The sequence below is a fragment of the Lotus japonicus genome, chromosome 3 (assembly GCF_012489685.1).
Source record: "Lotus japonicus ecotype B-129 chromosome 3, LjGifu_v1.2".
Lineage (NCBI taxonomy): Eukaryota > Viridiplantae > Streptophyta > Magnoliopsida > Fabales > Fabaceae > Lotus > Lotus japonicus.
Window position 1 is genome coordinate 32,639,161 of NC_080043.1, and position 20,707 is coordinate 32,659,867.

At 34.5% G+C, this 20,707-nt stretch overlaps 2 protein-coding genes across 2 annotated transcripts; both read right to left on the bottom strand.

The window, feature by feature from the left end:
• Positions 1-1,935: 1,935 nt before the first annotated feature.
• On the bottom strand, positions 1,936-4,811 carry LOC130709548 (probable sugar phosphate/phosphate translocator At3g11320). The gene is made up of 4 exons (XM_057558933.1): positions 4,135-4,811; positions 3,202-3,305; positions 2,865-3,093; positions 1,936-2,260 (listed from the first exon to the last, which is right to left on the bottom strand). The coding sequence occupies exons 1-4, from the start codon at positions 4,579-4,581 to the stop codon at positions 2,108-2,110; spliced, it is 933 nt and encodes a 310-aa protein (XP_057414916.1). The 5' UTR covers positions 4,582-4,811; the 3' UTR covers positions 1,936-2,107.
• A 7,836-nt stretch (positions 4,812-12,647) lies between these two features.
• Positions 12,648-14,395, bottom strand: LOC130749409 (GDP-mannose transporter GONST3). The gene is made up of 2 exons (XM_057602764.1): positions 14,237-14,395; positions 12,648-14,046 (listed from the first exon to the last, which is right to left on the bottom strand). The coding sequence occupies exon 2, from the start codon at positions 14,044-14,046 to the stop codon at positions 12,910-12,912; it is 1,137 nt and encodes a 378-aa protein (XP_057458747.1). The 5' UTR covers positions 14,237-14,395; the 3' UTR covers positions 12,648-12,909.
• Positions 14,396-20,707: the final 6,312 nt, after the last annotated feature.

Consider the following 20,707-nt stretch of genomic DNA (forward strand, 5'->3'; position numbering starts at 1 on the left):
GAGCTCCACATAACCTAATTATGTTAGCAATTGGACGGCAAGACCCAATTGCAACAACTTGATCTCTAGTGAACCAAAATGGTGCAATTAGAATAAAGCGAACCAAAATTGCACAAAGGTCAAACATCAGGGATCAAAAGTGCAAATAAACCTTTTATTTATTTATTTTGATGCATATTTATTCAAATAGTTACTTGAAAATATTTTTATTTACATATATTTATATAAATAAGCATGTGTCATACTACATATATAAATATATAAGGATGTGAATATGTAAGTATGAATGATATGATATAGGTACAGATAAAATTACATATATTTGTAAATGTTCAGTTTGGATTGGATTGGTTCGGTTTATGAAATTAAATCTGAAATCTGATCCAATAAACTATTTTGGTTTTTGGTTTGTTCGGTTTTCGGTTTGATTGAATTTGTATTTTTTTTTATCGGTTTTTCAGTTTTGTTTGTATTGGATCGGTTATGAACAGCCATACCGTCCGCTATGGAGGGGGTTCTCTCTTTTTTTTTGAAATTCAGTCAAATATATTGAAATTAGACTGGCACCGAGGCCAAAATGTTAGAGCGAACAAAAGCATAAGGTCAGGAGGTCCCTCCTCTATCCAAACCAAAAAAGAGGAGGCCCCCCGGGCAAGAAAATCTGCGGCACGGATCTACGAAAAAAAAAAATCAATGTTTGTAAAAGCTAAAGCAAGTGAACGACAATCAGAAATAATCAAACCCAGCGGAGCTCTACTTTCATATGCATCTGCTTGCAAGACAGCTGAAAGTTGGGCTTAGAAGTAGAACTACATCTAACGTAGAGTCCTACCAGAGTCCTCTGAGATGGGTTATTCGGACAATTCACATTAATCCTTCTTGCATGCGATACTGGATAATTTTACAAAAGCTTATGGAGTAGACTTAAAAACTGAAGGAAAAGGTTTCAGGAGTGTCATGACTCTTGAGGGATCGGCTTCTTTATTTTTTTTGAACTTTGAGGGATCGGCTTCTTGTGTCTATCTGAATTGGATAATAAAAATAGTTAAACAGACCCTTGTTTAAAAAAAAGGTGAGTGGAAATATGGAAATTCTGATATAGACCTAAGAAGAGTTAAATGAAAGATATATCTTAAAATTGATTTTGATTCAAAAAAAAAATTAAAATCCGAATAAGAATATTCTCTGCTCCTGCGTCTCCACCACTGAAAAAGCTACAAGGAGTCAGTCTCGAAACAAACCGTACGAAACCCAAGATCACTAGCTAGCTGCATCGCCCAACACAGGCAAAGAGCCTCAGCACCTGTAAAAAATATATCATCATCTTATGATAATATTAACTAATGGGGATTTTCATTTTCTTTATTTGATGGTATATTTTTCTAAAATTAACGAAGGCAACGAATCTGTGAGTTGGTCTCTAGATAATTTGCTAACTACAATATGACTTTTAGCATAGAAATAATTATCTTTTGAAAATGAATGCCCTTTCTTTTGCAAACACACAGATTTTCACAAATAATAGCTGTTCGTCTCGGCTGAATTCTTGGAGTTCATTTTTTAATTGCGGAGAGCAAAGCAAATTGTACAAAATGCTTGGACCAAATTTTTTTTTGTACAAAATGAACCTGTGTTTAGGTTTGGAATCTCAGAATCAATTGAAATAAATTTTAAATGTGAACATTTTGGAGTAATTTTGAAGAATTGATTTCACTCTTAAATTTTATTTTATTTTTGAATTTAACTCTTAAAATTAATATGCAAGAATTTAGAGAAAGTAACTTTTACAATAAAATATATAATTAATCATGAGATTTTACGACTGAAATTCACTAAATTATCAACAAAAAACACTTTTTATAATTATATTTAAACACAAATGATTTCACTTTTAACTCACTTTGACAATAATAACTAAATTAATTGCTAGAACGCTGATTTAAAAACGCACTAAAATATTTATGAGGAGTGTGCATGTGCCAAAAGAAGTCCTTTTCCAAGTGAAATACTTCGGTTTCTCCAAACTCATTATATACATCTTGTTGCTCTACTCGCTCTAGATAAATTACAGACCCTGATTTGATCAGAGATCTGGTTGATTTTACTGCTAGTTTCTACTATACCTCTTCTTGCTTTCACTGTACAGTACAACGCCAATGACAGTGAGCCCATAGCCAAGCATTCCTATCATGGAAATTGGATTCTTGAATATCAGAATTGACACCACCACAGCAATTGCCCCCTTTGCATTTCCTAACACCTGCAAAGATTTTTCAACTTCCATTAAGATTCAAATTGGACCACATAAATCAACTGATTCCATCCAAATACTAATAAAATCCAACTTAAATTCCATTGGTTCATTCAAGTAGCAAAAACATCTATTATCTGGATGGTAGAAACATCCATAATTTGAAAATCTTCAGAACAATGCTCAACAAAGAATTTATTGGGTGTTTGGATCCATGTTTGTTCACTCAGAAGTGATTCTACTTGAAAGCTCTTCGTCAAAGCTTCTGGCCTAACACACACTTAGTAAAATTAATTGTTAATCTGTCAAGTTATTTACATATGGAATGTATATCTCATAAAAAATTGCAAATGGAAATTAGCATGGTTTTAAATAAAGATCCTTGATTGTGACTCCGGCCGTGACGTCACGGTTTTGGAGGTTTCCAAAACCGCAACGCGACTTTGATTTCGGCTGCAATAGTCATATTTACGCACAAATTTGCGCAATACAAAGGATCACAACCCAATTGTTGCACGGCCGCGACAGTTACTTCGATCGCAATTTAAATCCTTGGATATTAGTAAGAAACTAAGAATCAAGTAAGAGTTGGATCTATAGTGTTAGGACATACCTGAAGGGTAAGCGCACTTGTATATTTGGTCACCAAAAAATTAGTGAGGTTCACAAAGTATGCAAGAGAAGAACTGAACAGCAGATACCAGAGAATTCTAATATCCTTTCTTGCAAGCTCTATTGTGATCCAAATCACGTTTTCTTCCATCAACAATGTTGCTGGAAGTAAGACCAACATTGCTATAGGTGTCATGTAAAGCAGCAGGTTCATAGAATTCAACTTCTCCCTGGAAACAATCAAAGTTATTTTAGACAGTAATATAAATTTAGAGCCTGCAAAATTCTCTGTTTCAATTATCTTGGAATAATAAGGACAAAACAGATAGTATCATTACCCCTCTGAGGAGAGCAAGATATCTTGAAGCACTGATTTAAATGCTCTTGCAGCAGTGGATGAAACACAGATTAAGAATCCAAACAGTTGAAAACTTGGTTCTCCCTGCAGCAAAAAAAAATAAAAGTTAAATGTTAGATTGAGGAAAACAAATTGATCCTTGGAGAGATTAGAAAACAATTAATGGTAGCATTTGTTTTGATAGTGTTCCGGTATTGGGTTGGCTGAGCTAAAAAGCGGATGATGCGAAGAGAACGCTTCTAAGCCACGCTTCACCTATTCGGATTGGTGACTCGGGAGCATGTGTTATAGTATTGGGTCGGTCGAGCTCAATGGTCGGCTCTAATCAACTTAAGGCTTATTGGGCCTTGGAGACCTGGGTGGCACGAATACCCAATCTAGCAAACGACCATTTCAAATATCGGACCATTAAAGAACCATAAAGACCGAGATCTATTGGGAGGAATTTGGATTGCCTACAGTCAAATATCCCCTAAATTCGCACAGTGAACGAATCCGTACAACTTAAATGGTAAGATATCTATGTCACCTGATTTTGGTAAAAAATATGAGCAGACCAATCTTAAGGTCCAAATTTAGTAAAAGCCTAAATGTAGGAGATCAGTGACCGCAGGAAACCCGAATCCCCTCCTCAATGGGTGATCAAGACATGAATGTCATTCTGAGCTATTTACGCATTCTGATTCTGTGTATTCTAAGGCTGACTTAGGACTCTCTTGACCTAGCTTGTACCATAGGCTAATTCTGTGAACAACAGATACTATGAAGAAAAAGTAACAGATCCTTTTTCTCCCCTTCTGAAATTGAAGGTTACCTAATCTAAATTCTAAAGCTAATCAGAATCCAAAAAGAAACAAAGAAAAGGAAAAGTATTGAAGATTGAAAATATAAGAAATTATATTTACGGATTTACCCCACTAGCTATGACAACACCAGCAACAACAGGCAAAAGGGTACCATAAGTAACCCAAGCTTCCCTCTTTCTGCTAACGGCATAAGCAAAAACGGCAGTGAAGAATGGTGTGGTGGCACCAATAGCCTGGTTAAACGACACAGGTATATACTTCAACGACATGTTCCCACAAACGACGGAGAAACAGAAAACGACACTGAGGGCACAGATTTTGGCGAACTGTTCCTTGGACTGAATATTCTGCAAAGGGACTATGTCCATGACTGAGATTCCAACGTAGCTGAAAACAGAGCACACCATCATGTGACATGTGGTGAGGAAAACAGGGTACTTGAAACCGTAGTTGCTGAGCAAGAACTTGTTCATGAGAAGGACTCCGATGTTGGAGCTGTACCAGGAGATTACCACTGCAATGGTTTGCCATGGAATCTGGTTCATGATCACCATCTGGGTTCCAATGGGTTATGCCAAATTGGTTTTTTTTTTCGAGAATTGTTGAGAGAGAGAGAGAGAGAGAGAGAAGGAAAAGGATGGAAGAGGGAGAAAGGTGATGTTAGGAATGTGCACCCTTCATCCAAATGCATGCAGATGCAGGGGAGGGAGAAGGGAGTGATATCAAATATCAATGGCGATTTGTGGGTCAGAACTCATTTTCAGAGCTGGGAAACTGAAACTCAATTCACCGTTTGGTATTTATAACGGTAGTAATAAAATAAAAATAATAAAAATATATTAATATTATTACTATTTAAAAAAAATATATAGTATTATTACAATTATTTTTTAAAATCATTGCATATTTTTACATTAAAAAATAGTATTTAAATTTCAATGTACTGGCGACTTTGACCGCTGTATTTTTAATTAAAACAACCCATTCTTAATTGAGTTTAATTACACACAATGTTCAATTATATATACTTACTTTTTTATTCTTAAGCGTAATGATGACCCGGGATTTAAGGTTATTTTCCTAGTTTATTTTCATGTAGGACACTTTTGGTTTAGTTCATGCACTTTTAATGTTTTCATTTAGTTTTAGTATTTTTCTATATTTTTAGGTTATTTTTATAGATTTCATTAGGATATAATCAAGTTATTTGAATTCACTATCTTATTTTATCTTTGAGTTAATCTCTTTTATTGGTTTTTAATTATTTTCCTTTATTATTATTGTTATTTTAGGAGAAGATGTGGAAGTAAGGAGCAAATCAAGGGAGAGAGACAATAATTGGGAAGTTGGGAGCAATCTGGATTTCTTTTGCTCCGGTTTTGCGCCAATTTCCTCTTGAATATCGAGCATTTGCGCGAAAAAAGTAGCTTCTGTAGTATTTTGCGCCAATTTTGCGCGAGATCCTTCACAGAATTCGCACATTTGCGCGAAATAATAGCCAGACTCTATTTATGTGCGGTTTTATCCTAGTTTAGACATCTTTTCACATTGAAACATGTGGAGAGACTTTTGGAGGCAGAGCTCTGAGTTCTTTAGGATCCCTTACAGGTTTCTATTGTAATTAGGGATAAGGGTAGACATTTATTTGTGTTTCCTGAACATGAAATTGAATCTCTAGTTAATTACGATTATGTACTATGGAATAACTATCACTAATTAACCAGAAGGGGTGCTTGACTAAGGGATTAACAAGTAAACATATAGGCTTAGCACTATGAACATATTTAATTAATTTCATATATAATTGAAGTGGGTAGAAACATAGCAAGGGTAAACGAAATCAATTCTCCGGTGCGCTTTTTTCTAATTAATTTAAAATTAATAATTGTTGTTTTCTGCGTTTTCGTGTTACTTCGTACAATCAACCACCCAAACCCCCTCTTTTACTTTCGCTTTTCGTCCTTACAACGAGAATTTTGTAACATTAGAAGTAAACTATCACAATCATTGAGGTTCGATAAATTAAAACCCCGAGCGAAACTGTATACTTACAGTTTGGCACATCACATCCCACCGCTGATAGTGACAAAATTAATCATTCATCACACGATCGGTGCATAAGCGGTAGAATGTTAACGAATGAGTTATATTAACATCATTATTAAATCAAAATTGAAAAACTAGTATAGTAAATAAGATTATATATATGCGTAAATAACATAGAAAATTGAGAGATTTAATTGGATATAAGTGTAAAAAAACTCTTTATACGTGCATATAAATTAAATCATATATATATATTGATTTATTTTATTTTATTTTCACTTTTCCTTACATTCTCTTTCAGTTAGAGTAACTATTAGATCAGATACAACTTTTTGTTGTATCAATGAAATAAAAAAGAATCTACACGAGCACAACAATGTTGGTTTGAAGCAAGAAGCGGAACCAACTCAACAGTCAATTGGTGATAATGACCATCTATGAAGGTCAAACTGGCTACCCAAACCAATCTAGGCTAGTTTATCAGCATACACATTAGCTTCTCTCCAAACATCGTGGAAAGAGACACGTCAATGATGAGTAGAAATATCAACAATATCCAACAACAAACCTGCTTATAAAAAAATTCCAGCAACAAACCTTCTAGATGCGACGACATAGGAAGACGAAAACATCCTAACAACATCCAGCGTGTCACTCTCGCACACGACATGATGATAGCCCGAATCCCAAGTTAGAAGAAGTCCATGCTTGATAGACAAAAGTTCTGCAAAGAGAGCATAAGAACTAGAATAGGACTCTGAGAAGCCTCCCAACCAAGTCACAGAAGCATTATGCAACAGGCCACCAAAGGCAATCTGCTCAACCTGCACTTTAAAACACCCATCAGTGTTTAACTTAACCTAGGTTGCATTCGAACAAGACCACAACAACTTCCTGGAGCAATCCGAAGCTGAGATACGGTGGCGTCAAGATATCATCACAATCCACAACAGAAGAAGCAATATATTGCAGAACAACCTCTACGGACCACTATGTATCGTCAAAAATAATGTTGTTATGCCAAGCCACCAAAGGACAATAAGGATCCGAGACTACACAACATCTTGCATTAAGAGCTCAGCCATAAGCAGATTGCTCAAAGTAGAGACCTTGCACATTTCCTTTCCAAATCCAAGAAACCTCGCCTCACAATTTAACGGTCCAGACATAAGAGAAATTACATGGTCAGGGTCGTGGATGGTGTTATACAAAATAAGCTATAGCTTAAGGCCCCCCAAAAAATAAAATTACTTAGGCCCCCCAAAAAAAAAATTAGTAACTAACTATTAATAAATTTTAAACAACTAAAGTATAAAAAAATCAGTATTATTTATTTCCTAAATATTAGCTAACTAAAAAAGGAAGTTAGACCAATATATCATCTTTTTTTTTTAAATTACCCCCATTTTTTTTGTTACATAACTTATTTAAAAAATAAAAAATATTTCATAAAAAAATTATAAAATTCCTATTTCCCAAAAAAAAATTATTTTCCCCACTATTTGAGTCAGAATATTAATCATCTTCAACAAAACTACCCTTAGAAAATTAAGAGACTCCTTCTCTCAAAAAAGAGTATTAATTTTCCCTTACTTTACTCAAATTTACTCTAACGGTTGCTACTGCTGAAAGAAGTTTTTCAAAATTAAAATTGATGAAATAATATTTAAGGTCAACGGTGTTACAAGATAGATTGAATGGATTAGCTGTTTTATCTATTGAAAGTGAAATGTTAGAATGACTTGATTATAAAACTCTGATAAATGATTTTGCTTCTAAAAGAGCTAGAAGATTACTATAAAAATTAATATTTTATGTGAAGTTTCTTAAAAATTCTCTAAAAAAAAAAGCCCCTTTAACAATTTCGCCTAAGCCCCAAAATGTCTGTACACGGCCCTGTAAATGGTGCAACTCAGTAGGGAGAGGAGAGGCCAGAGACTCCAAGGACTAGGAACCCAAACATCACGACCCTGCAGATCATAATCCATAATATGAACATAGTCAATCCTCATACAAAGAGGACCAAAGCCAGACTAGTTAATGTACTAGAAGGAAGAGTTACCATACCTTACTCGCCAAACGAAACCATCCGAAAGGATGCCCCAACCCTTCATCGAACTCTTCCAAATATAAATGGTTCATTCATGATTAATAAATATGTTATGCATTTTAAATTTTAATTGATAAATTTACAATTAGAGAGGAGAAGAACTAATTTAAAGCAAGTATTAACGAAACTGAGCTTAAATTAAAAGCAAGTTTATAAGTAACCCTAAATTTAGGAGCAGTTAATGTTAAACAATTCTGTACACATTTTGGGAGTTTCCAAACTCGTACTTTAAGGTTTTATTTCAAAATGGGAGTGCTATTATCATGTTTTATACTCCCTCCGTTTATGATATTTTGTTGTTTAAGGTTATGCACATTGTTTAAGAGTGCAATCATTGATATATTTGTTGACATAAACACCCCTATTTATTGTTGGGTTAGAGTAAAGAGTGAGAATAATAGTTATTGGTTAAAAAACTTGTTATGATTTTGATCGGTGGAAATAAGAAGTGGTAGGTGAGAGATATAATATTAAATGAGGGTATACCTGGAATAAATTGAGAAAAAATGCATTGGTTTGTAAAACAACAAAAGTTTTGGAATTTAAACCAAAAGTTAAAACAACAGAAGATCATGAACGGAGGGAGTAGTAAATGTTAGTATTTCGATAAACATATGAATACTTTGGCAAATAGCACAATTCCAATTGGAAACTGCCGGCCTTTAGTTAACCACGAGAAATTTGGTTTAGGGTATATTAACAATGGGAGGGTTTTGGCTTTAGTACTGTATCTTATCCAGAAATTATTGTATGTTGGAAGAATTTTAATCATGGTCTATAATCTAAAGTAAGTTACTTAGCCTTCTACTTTTCCTAAATCATGTCATCCCTTTTAAGCCATCTACGCAACACTACTTCGTACATGTACTTGGATTCCCTACTGTCAAGAGTCCCAATATTCGCTGTAGTTAGGTCGTCTGATCGAAATTCAATGACTTAGATTTAAAGAGTATAGTATTCACTTTAAATAATTTCATTGAATTAGAACCGTGTGATTTGATCAGAGGCTATAAACCTATGACTTTAGTGAATTCAAGATTCCTTGACTACAGGGAATATCCACCGTTATTTTTGGACTATTACAAATAAAAAAAAATAAAAAGCGCAACATATGAATTAAAGCTCATCCTTTTATCCAACTTAAAAAATCTGACAAAAATTTTAAAAAGAAAATTGGTCCGGTTAAAAAAATAAACACATTTGACAGCTTATGGCCCAAACCTGCACCGATCCGCCCACCACCGACCAAACCTGCAATTCGAGACAGGCACATCCGACCCATTCAGATGAAAACATGTCCATATTTCTCATCATCAATTTTTCTTTGGATTGGGTTGTTTGGGCATGAATTCGACCTAACCCGCCTGCTGAAAGTATCTAGATCCTTTGTCCTCTAATGTTGTATCATTTCTTATCTCACCAATGAGATTATGTCATGTCAATTAAAAACAACATATAAGGTTATAAAGGTCATATTTAAATATTTTTTTAATTGATATGTCATAATTTAATTAACTGAAACAGGAAATGAGACATCATTTAGAGACAGAGATCTCAATCCCCCTACTTAACACCCCTAGTAACCTAACCCTGGACTCGTAGACCATCACGCATTTGACCGTTGCCCGCTCTGGCCGGTGGGTGATGGAATTTTAGACTTGGTTGCCCACTTCTCCATAGTGAAGAGCCTACAAATATGAAAGAAACTAAATGAAAACGAATGTACCAAGCACACAAGGACTGCGTGATCATTTTCAGCCATAAATATCAATATAGATAAAAGAAAATATTCGCTGTAACAATAAGTTCAAGAATCATTACCTTTTTTAGCATTCGATCAAAGTTAACAAACAACTACTACTACTTAATGACAAAGAGCTACGAGATAGTATGCCACCAAAACACGTAATGCATCATCAACTGCGTTTACATTTTGCCTTAAATTAATTTGAAGTTCCATGTAGCTTAAAGTAAGGGAGAGATGCAACACACCTTCATCTTACTTCAAGAAACTGTACTCACTGGCTCACTGCAATGTACTCTGTCCTTTTTCCCATGTTTCAATCCTATTATTGATAGTTTGTGCACACAAAACATTGACATTTTGTACATATTCATATTCTAGCTACTTTGTCATGTATAACGCACGATAGCAAACCAAACCTATAAAGGGTCATATCACAATTTTGAAGCCGGCAAGTAATTTTGAAGTAAAAAACAGCAGCAATTATGTAATCCTAAAACAGATTCACCACTATGGTGATCAGAAAGAGCATTGAAAAAGTGGCATGCTCAATTACAAGCAAAGGACCATAAATCTGCCTAAGAACTTTAATCCAACAATAAACTTGGACTCCTATATTGCCTTGTCTGCATACCATGTTTTAAGTACAACCTTAGGACCAAGGGCAGTAAGTTTTAATATGACCAACTCTTCAACTTGGAACCATTAGCCACCTCATATGAACTTCGATAGTATTGGATCACAAAAAAATCCTTTAAGCCAAAAATAAATTATTTTCAAAAGGGATGCATGTAAGACAATCAATCAACATCAGCAGTATAATATATCTCTGTTTTTAAGTGCACAATTATTATGCTTTAAAACAAAGAACAGATCAGCTAAAATAATAACTCTAAGGGTCTACCTGGACCATAGAGTTGATAGAAAGAGACAGAAAGAAGTTATTGAAGAATCAAGAATCAAGGAGAATATCCAGCTCCAAGGATTTCCTCTTTACTCTAGAGCAATGAGCTCAGTTCTGACTATTTCTTTAAAAATGCTTCCCCTATATAGTTTCTGCAATTTAATTCAACCCCCTAGGAAACTTTCCGCCCAACTCCTAATTGCCTATTTTTATTCCTACTGGTATACACTCTCCACATTTTCTTTCTCAGTCTCAAATTTTCCTTTGGTAATAAATTAGTATTCAACTAGAATTGGAATAGATCAGGAATGATATTTTTAACATTTGGGATAAATAAAGAATCAAAATATAGGATTAGAATTCTAGATTGAATTGGAATTCTAGTGGAGGACATTGGTAATAGTGATTGGGAGACAACAGCAGCAATTGTGGTAAGAGGAGACCAACTTAAGTGATACTGATGGTGGTGGAACCGTGGAAGGATGTTGGCCATGGTTGTGGCCAGAGATGCACACATCAAAAGAAGTATCTGGCCATCCAATTCCAATTTCAAAGCTCAATTCTAAATCTAATTCCACGCACCAAATGGAACCTAAGCTTAAATTTCAGAAGGGCAGGAGCTAATGCTAAATATATATATAATCTAATTCTAACAACAAAAAGCTGCTACTGACTACACCAAATCTAATTAAGAGGAGCCTAAAGCTATTTGCAGGATCAAGGAAACCAACTCTTTAAGCATTCTGAGTAAAGACATTGATTCCAGACAACCATGAAACAATCTCCATATATCAGCCTAATATTAGCCAAAATGAAATAAAATAGCAAAGCAGAATACATCATATAGCAGGAACAAAGTGAAAAAAATAAAGAAATAAATGGCAAAATCCTTTGGGAACAAATCTTTCTCTTAAGTCAGATGAGACCATAGTTGAGAAATTTGGGGTAGCAATAGAAAGCGATAAGTTCAGAAGAGACAGCTTTTCAGTTTTCAGTCATCTAATCTCCTCAACCCCTCTCTCTTATCAAGATGCATAATTTGTTCTCATAGTTGCAAAGGTGATCTAGGAGTTTTGGTTGAAATAAAAGATGTCAAACGAATTAAGTAGACCACCTGTTGAATTGATCTTAGATTGAATATGTATGAGAATTAAGTAGGGAGTATATGTTTACAAGCTGGACAATCCGATCTTTATGACTTCTTAGTTTACTTAATCTGATTCAAAAGAACAACCATGAAATGGACAAATAAGTGTAAAAAGGGTTTAGGAAGAAATGACACAGAAAAGAGAATGTGCGGAAATTATTGATTGCCATTACGAAGAAAATAAATATCTATATATACTGGAGGGCCATTGGGCATACCATTCATGGTTAAACCAAGCTTGTTCTGTTTTTCTCAGCTCAGTTGATTAGTTCTGAAAGAAAAAGTGGATTCTTTAGGAACTAAACATTAGGATACTATTCTAGATATCACTTTCCAATGGACAATATGATTAAACATGAAATTCTTTATCCAGATTCATCCAACATAGTATTATCCTACCAACTGGTCAAGGGTGCCACAAAAAATTGGCAGGAATCAAGAACATTCCTTGAAGAAAATGATCATCTGCAGCTCCCTATCATATAAAGTTACACTTAAGTAGACAGTTCATAAACATAGTCCTGCTGTAGGCATTTTAGATCCCTGACAAAAGCAGACTCAAACATTTTGGAGACAGAAAAATATAACAATTCTTCCACAATTTCAAGAGCAACGAGAAAATAAATTGAGAATAGTAATGTAAAATGATTTAGTTGAAAAGCTTAAAAGTAAAAGGATCAAACTGAGAAACATTTTATCCATCAAAGACTTAAATAATAGTTTTTACTTAAACAGGCATGCTGGAAAGTAAATAGAACACTACATACTGGAAAGCCAGTGAGCTTGACATTCACGTATATAGCATTGGTAAAGAATCAAGGATTCACAGCTATAAAAAAATGAAGAGTATCAATATAATTTAATTCAGATACCTATGCTATGACATAAACATACACTTGAAAGTAAACAATGGTGATTTTCCTACATGGAATTATTTTTCCTCCTTTGATTTATTATCTTCATTACCACTGATGTCGGTCTCTGAATTGACTTGCATCTCAATCAGCTTCTGTTGTTCCTCGTCATTTTCCTGTGCAGTTGCTTGCTTTGCAGCTTTTGGTTTGCTTGTTGATTGCTGATACATAACCCCACCTAGCATACAAATCAAAAGTCCCACCGTACCCACCCATGTCGAATGTTTGTCCCATATTACCAAATTAATCACCACTGTCAACAACTTGTTCACTATACCAAGAACAGTAAATCCAGTAGCAGAAATTGCCCTGCGGCAAGAAAATCCAAAGAAAGAGATCGATAGGCCAAACAAGCACGACAATCCCACCGGCAAAACTACTGCAAACGAGTGCCAATCCGACTCATCTTTGATATCATGCTTAATCTTCTTCAGCTCACCCATTATCAACAGTTCCAGTGGAAAAAGCAGAAGAGCCTCCAGATTGTTGTACAACACAAGACCCCACGTATTCAAGCCAATGGTCATAACCACATGCTTTATGTAAACAAAATCAATAGTCATGCTGATCAAATACGCAACGGCCCAAGTGTAAGCCATGAAGGTGAACTGATAATCAGTGGCAACATAAAGCACACTCCCGGCAAAAATGGTGCCCAGAGATCCCCACGTCTTCGCAGAGGGCCACGGCTGGTGCAGGAACAGCGTCTCCCCAACCGCAACAAAAATCGGAACAGCCGACCGAAACACAATAAAAGTATCAACATTGGCATGTAAGAGCAGCTCACTATTGGTAAAAAGGGACAGGTAAAAAATCACAGCCGCAGGCAGAAACCGCCACAAGGTCAATAGATCAAGCTTGTCATGCTCGATTAGCTTAACGCGGCCGCAGAGAAAGACCCCGGCGGCACTTGTGAAGTATTGCAAGGCTGTCAATGCCCCTGGATAAGGGAATTTCATGACAGCCCATTTGTTGATAATGGATAGCAAAGATGCAGATAAACAGTACCCAGCAGCAACACCATACACTGAAATTTGCTGAGCAAGAAAAGAGTACCAATTCCCTTCACTCTCAATATTCAGGTTCTGACCTTTCTCAACATTGAGGTTGTTACTATTAATAGGGTTTTCATCAATGTCATTATCTTTAGACATCTGAACACAACACAAAATCAATCAAAAAACTGTGCATAAAAATCAATCAGATCTGTTTTCAAGTTGAGTGTAAAGTAGAGTGATTTTGATTTTTGAGGTCAATTGGGGATAGTGAGTGAAAGCGACAAGTGTGGAAGCAGTATTGTGTTGAAGAAATGAATAGAGAGAACCAGAGAAGAAGGAAACTGACCAGAATCGAATGGTCGAAGAGAGGTTTGTCTTACACGGCGGTGCCACCGGCGGAATCGAACCCCTTATGTTTCTTCCAAGTTTCGATATTTTGATTATTTTCATGTGATGCATTATTTGGTTTTGTTCTTCCATAATAACAACAACTACTTACCGTGCCCACGAGGTTGTTATTAAATTATTGAGACAAATGTAGGTGCTAACAAAAATGCATATTGCTAGTAAATTAAGTCATTTCATTTTGAAAATTATAAATCTTTCAAAGGCTTAGTTAAGTGATTATTGACTTCAATGTTTATTCATGATTATTAAAATAAGTTGTCGGTAGGTTTAAATTATTGATAAATTAATTTGAGCGGCTTAATTTGAATGAGTTAAACATAACTCATAGTCATAGGTATGTCATAAGTTATTTATATAAACTCTCACATACATTAGTATAAATGTTTATGTTATAAGATAAACTTAAATAAGTTCTTTTAAACAATAATTTGTGCACAAACTAGTGTTCCAAATATAGCAAGACTTAATAATTAAAGGTGTGTTTGGATAAATAGTAAGATCATTATAACTAATAAGTATGTATAATTGATTTTTCATAAAGAAACAAACTAAAAATAGCTTATAAGTATGTTATAAACCATTTTTAAGTTTACTCAAACGTAAAGAACCAAATGCCTAGTAATCATTTTCGGTCTCCCCAACTTATTGATTACCTGAATTTGGTCAACTGCTACATTTTTCTCAATTTGCTCTACTTTAGTGATCATAAGATTTTGATCCTTGTTACTTTTCTTTTAGCGATTTTGATCCTCATTCAGATCCAAATAAGTTATCTTCTATTTTATATATGGTGTTTGTTACCATACCATAACACTTAGTTTGGGTATGATACATGAGTTGATGTGTACCAATTAAATAAATCCACTATGTAATTAATTAAGTACTAGTGTTTTTTACCCGCGCGTTGCACGGGGAATACATCTATTATATTTGATAGGTCAATTAATACCTTGATCATTAAAAATATAATAAACAACGGATGAGAAGAGTATGAAATGATGAGCAAAGTGGACAAAAGTCTTAAATTAAAACTCTTGTTGCATAGAGTGAACTTCGTACAATTGAATAACTAATAAAAAAATTGGTTAACCAAATCTCAAATTATGCAAAACATATTAGGGGATGTGGTTTAATGATGACTAATAAACAATAGCTGATTTAATCTATAATGAAAAAAAGAGAAAAGATTCTTTATGTACGTGATTATGCGAGTTCATTTTTTACACAATAAAATAAACTATGTTTGACTCATATCAACATGAAGTCGTTTCACATTCTTCATGAGTCTAAAGACAATAACACAAATTATAGATATGAAGAATCACCAATAAAGCATTCAGAACACATTTTAATCTTAGAAAAAAAAAGAATGTACCGCGAAATTTGTTATTGTATTTGATACATTAATTAATACTTAATGAAGGTACTTTCTTGTTAAAATATATTTCTTCCCGTAGGAGAATTTAACTCCTATAATAATTTGTACAAAAAAATTAAAGTGGACTATATTATTATGTAGTAAAAAATTAACATCAAACTATATTATATTATGTTTTTCTTGTAACAAAAAAAAATCCGATGAAATCTTATTAACATTTATTTTTATGTAGAAGTATTTTCATGTAAAATATTCTTCCTATATATAAAAGTTTTTAGGCTCTTTCTAATACATTTAGATCCAGCTTCTCCTTACTCTCAGGATGCCTGAAAGTCTTTTCTCAAGTCTATCTGGTGGGTAATATCGATGAAGATGATGACACCCAACAGCTTCAAGGTCGATCTCTTGTATCCTCCTCCTACCGAAGACTTTAAGAGTAAACCTTGCCATTCCAACTTTTATCGATCGAGTTTCAGTTGCTTTTTCTGTTGATCTAGGTGAGAAAGCTTACTAAGGCAACCTCTGCTTTTGTCTATCTCCCAATATAAGAAGCATGTTGTTTTGCTCTTATAGTAGTACTAATGAGCGTACTTTAGAACAAATTTCCAGCGAAGGTCTTGACAGTTTGGAACTAAAAGGTTTGGTTCATTAATAATATCTAGTAGTTTCATCATGCTATTCTGCTTTTGAGCTTGTTATACTTACCGGAGCATTTCTGTGATAAAAAAATTCAGAATAGTAAAGCAGTCGTAGTATGCTCCCTTTACTTGCTCTAGTGCTCAAGTGATAGCTGGGTGCATACTGTTTGCATCTAAATTATATATAAAAGACTCTTAAAAACAACTATTTAATTCTCCCTTACAAAGAATATACATTACATCAGAACCTAATTATTATTTGTCAGTGACATAAGTGTCGAAAATAATAGTATTAATAATGGAAATTTCGAATGGTGTGAATAAGGATTAAAAGTCCAATCTCATAAGAAAGAAAAATCTCCATTTACATCAAAATCTCTCTCAGATTTCTCTACCTCATTATCACCACCACTTTTTTTATAAATTATCCACAAACACACTCACAAATTCCACACAGTACCTAACATCATATGCAAATTTTGTTTTCACTGCAACCAGAGTCTGTTCTTTGGCATAAAAAAACACTTCATAAAGTAAGAAGGTATCACATTTTGAATTTAAATCATTAAAATATTTATTTCTAATTAAAAAATCAAATGAAACTTGCTTCCAAATCAGCAGCAATCATAGGTGCTATTCCTGATTGTTGTCCAACTTTAACATGAATTAATATGAACTCATGCTAATTCAAATCAAACTTGCTTCCAAATCAGCAGCTTCCAGCCGTATCTGTATTCTTAGTAACAGAAAATCAAGAACTCATGAAGTGAGATTGATAGACATGTTAGAGTAGGATAGACTAAAGACCACCAAACATAATAACAATATGTGCAACATCAATCTAGCTATGATAGTGCAAAGATAGCAATCAAATTTGCAGACAGATATGAAAGCCAAAGAATGAATTGAAGCCACTTTTTGGCTATGGCCTTCCAGTGGTTTCCATAACCAATCAGATCTATTTGTAAGGGGAAACTAATCACATGCTACTAAAGAAGATGAATGGAAGAAAATCCCTCTAAAAATTTTAGTCCCATTATATTTGTTGAGCGGCTAAAACTGTAAGATCAAGTTTTGATCTAGTAGTACAACTCTATGTTTTGATGATTACAAGTTAACCTTTTGAGTATGAACAATTATGGTACTCTAACGTGTTTTTCTGAGTATGCTATTTACAGGCTCTGACCTCAATTCAATCCCACACCAATCAGAAGCACTGTGCATAAAGAGTGACCCAAGCAACGCTTTCGCATTGACCATGTTCAATATGAACAGTGGAAAAGCTTCAGAAGTTCTGAAGCTACACAAACTCTGATGTGGACTCAGTCACTAGAAGCTCTGAAGATCCAGAAGTTCTGATAACCAAGAAACACTGAAGGTTTAGATGTTCTGATGGTGTAGAAGACTCTGAAGATACAGAAGCTGAATAGTGGAAACTCTGAAGTCCAGAAGCAAGAAACTCTGAAGACCATGTACTTCCCTCTGAGTTCAGAATTAGAAGATACAACGGTCAGAGGATCTGTGCTTTCCCTCTGACTCTGATCAACCGGCTTCACAAGTTCCAACATGAAGCATTCCCCTGATCAGAAGTCTCCTAGGTTTAAAGGTCAAGTCACTATCCAAGTACAAAAGCAACTGTACCATCCTGACGACCTACCTAACGTTCTCAGCCACAGCAGAAGCTGGAATTTCCAGAATTGCCCTCCAACGGTAGCATTCTCATGCAGCGTTCAAACCCTAATCCTTGGAGCATAAATAGAGGCTGAAGTCTGAAAGATGCGGTTGGAAGAATTTACACAAGCACAAGCTATATTCAAAAACCTTCAAGCATTCTTTCATCTTGAAATTCATTGTGTTTACTATTAGCTTTTCAGAAGCAAAACTCTTGTAAACATTTCTTTGATAAACAGTTTGTTTAGTTCCTTTAGGAGATCAAGGTTGATCGGATCCTAGAGAAGACTAAGAGAGTGAATCTTAGTGTGAGCTAAGTCAGTGTAATTGTTAGTCACTTGTAGGTTTCAAGTGCAGTTGTAACACTTTACCTGATTAGTGGATTGCCTTCATTCTAAGAAGGAAGAAATCACCTTAACGGGTGGACTGGAGTAGCTTGAGTGATTTATCAAGTGAACCAGGATAAAAATCCTTGTGTGCTTTTCTATCTCTTATTCTTAGCACTTAAGTTCTCGAAAGATTTGTCAAAATCTTTAAGGTGGAAGTTTTATCTTGAAAACGCTATTCAAACCCCCCCTTTCTACCGTTTTTCATACCTTCAAAAACAACTCTTTGCTTTATGTAGCACTGTTGTTGAAAGTACAATAACCAAATCAAAAACATATGCTGATACTAAATCGTAATGTGATAATTACACACTCATGCAAGCAAGACTTCCAATCACACCAAAGTTTGATTAATTGAACCATAGTAGAACAATGATTAATTATAAAATCTAATATTGCCTTCGAAAAGTGACTTTTAATATATGTAATGATGATAGATAGATGTAGAATTGATGAACTAAGTCAGTAAAACTATATATGCATCACAGTAGTGCAACACCAAACACACATCTCTATCTCTTATTTGGTGAATATATACATATGCATCACAGTAGTGCAACACCAAACACACATCTCTATCTCTTATCTGGTGAATATATACATATAATGGACTGAGAAAAACCTTCATGAGTACTAGTCTCACATGTTTCGTGGCTTACTTGAAATGAGAGCAAGATAAGATCTTGAGTCATCAATCATGTTTCATCGTCAGCTAGCTGAGAATCAGAGAGTGTAGTCAGAAAGAGGTATGCACCTCATTGCCGTTCTGTACCTACGGATAAATTCATGTCAAATGTTTCCAGTGAAGCCAAGGAAATCAATTTATTGTTAAAACATTGGTTTAGGCGTTAAGCATATTAGAAAGGATAGCACCAGTTTTAAAAACCTAACCTCAATAGTATAGTTTGAGCGAACAAAGATAAGCAGTAAAATCTCATCCATGATATGAAGTTCTGTAGTTGTAATGGCAAGCACCAACAATAATAATTAATTTACTCGGTGCAAGAAGCAGGCAAAAAGAAAAAATTACCAAATAAAAAAGTTGCAAGGAAAAAAATCTACAACTTCTCCTTTCTCTCCCCTCAATTCTTTCACTCCCTCAATCCACTTCACTGACAATGATTAGGTTAATCAAAACATACACAGATCAATGTTTCACCTCCTATAACATATGACACAAATTTTAGATGCAAATTAAGAAAAACGAATAAAATAGAATCACATACAAAGGAGAATCAGAAAACATAAAAAACAAATCAAAATATTGCAAAATTCCATATAGAATATAAAATGGACTCACCATCCATGGCTTCCAAAGAATCTCTTTTGGTGGAATATCTATAAAAAAAACCTGAAGAAAAGAATTTGAAATTAGCATGGCAAGTGATGAACGAAATTGACCTTGAAGTCAAACATGAGTGAATGAAAGTTAAAGGTAAAGTAAAATAAAATTGAAAAAAACCATAACATATTATGCAAGCAAAGGAAGAAAATAATTTGAAACATCCATCTGCAACCTTCCCAATCAGTCCAAGGCAGCAAATCGGAGGGATGCGATTGCAAGTCGATGGCAAAGTGGTTCCGTGGAGAGATGAGACGATTTTGTGGGGGTGGTTCCGTTCAGTGGAGAGATGGGATGAGAATTGCATGGAGGAGAAGAATTTCATGCACCTCATTGCCGTTCTGTACCTACGGATAAATTCATGTCAAATGTTTCCAAGGAAGCCAAGGAAATCAATTTATTGTTAGAACATTGGTTTAGGTGTTTAACATATTAGAAAGGATAGCACCAGTTTTAAAAGCCTAACCTCAATAGTATAGTTTGAGCGAACAAAGATAAGCAGTAAAATCCCATCCATGATATGTAGTTCTGTAGTTGTAACGGCAAGCACCAACAATAATAATTAATTTCCTCGGTGCAAGAAGCAGGCAAAAAGAAAAAATTACCAAATAAAAAAGTTGCAAGGAAAAAAATCTACAACTTCTCCTTTCTCTCCCCTCAATTCTTTCACTCCCTCAATCCACTTCATTGACAATGATTAGGTTAATCAAAACATACACATATCAATGTTTCACCTCCTATAACATATGACACAAATTTTAGATGCAAATTAAGAAAAACGAATAAAATAGAATCACATACAAAGGAGAATCATAAAACATAAAAAACAAATCAAAATATTGCAAAATTCCATATAGAATATAAAATGGACTCACCATCCATGGCTTCCAAAGAATCTCTTTTGGTGGAATATCTATAAAAAAAAAACCTGAAGAAAAGAATTTGAAATTAGCATGGCAAGTGATGAACGAAACTGACCTTGAAGTCAAACATG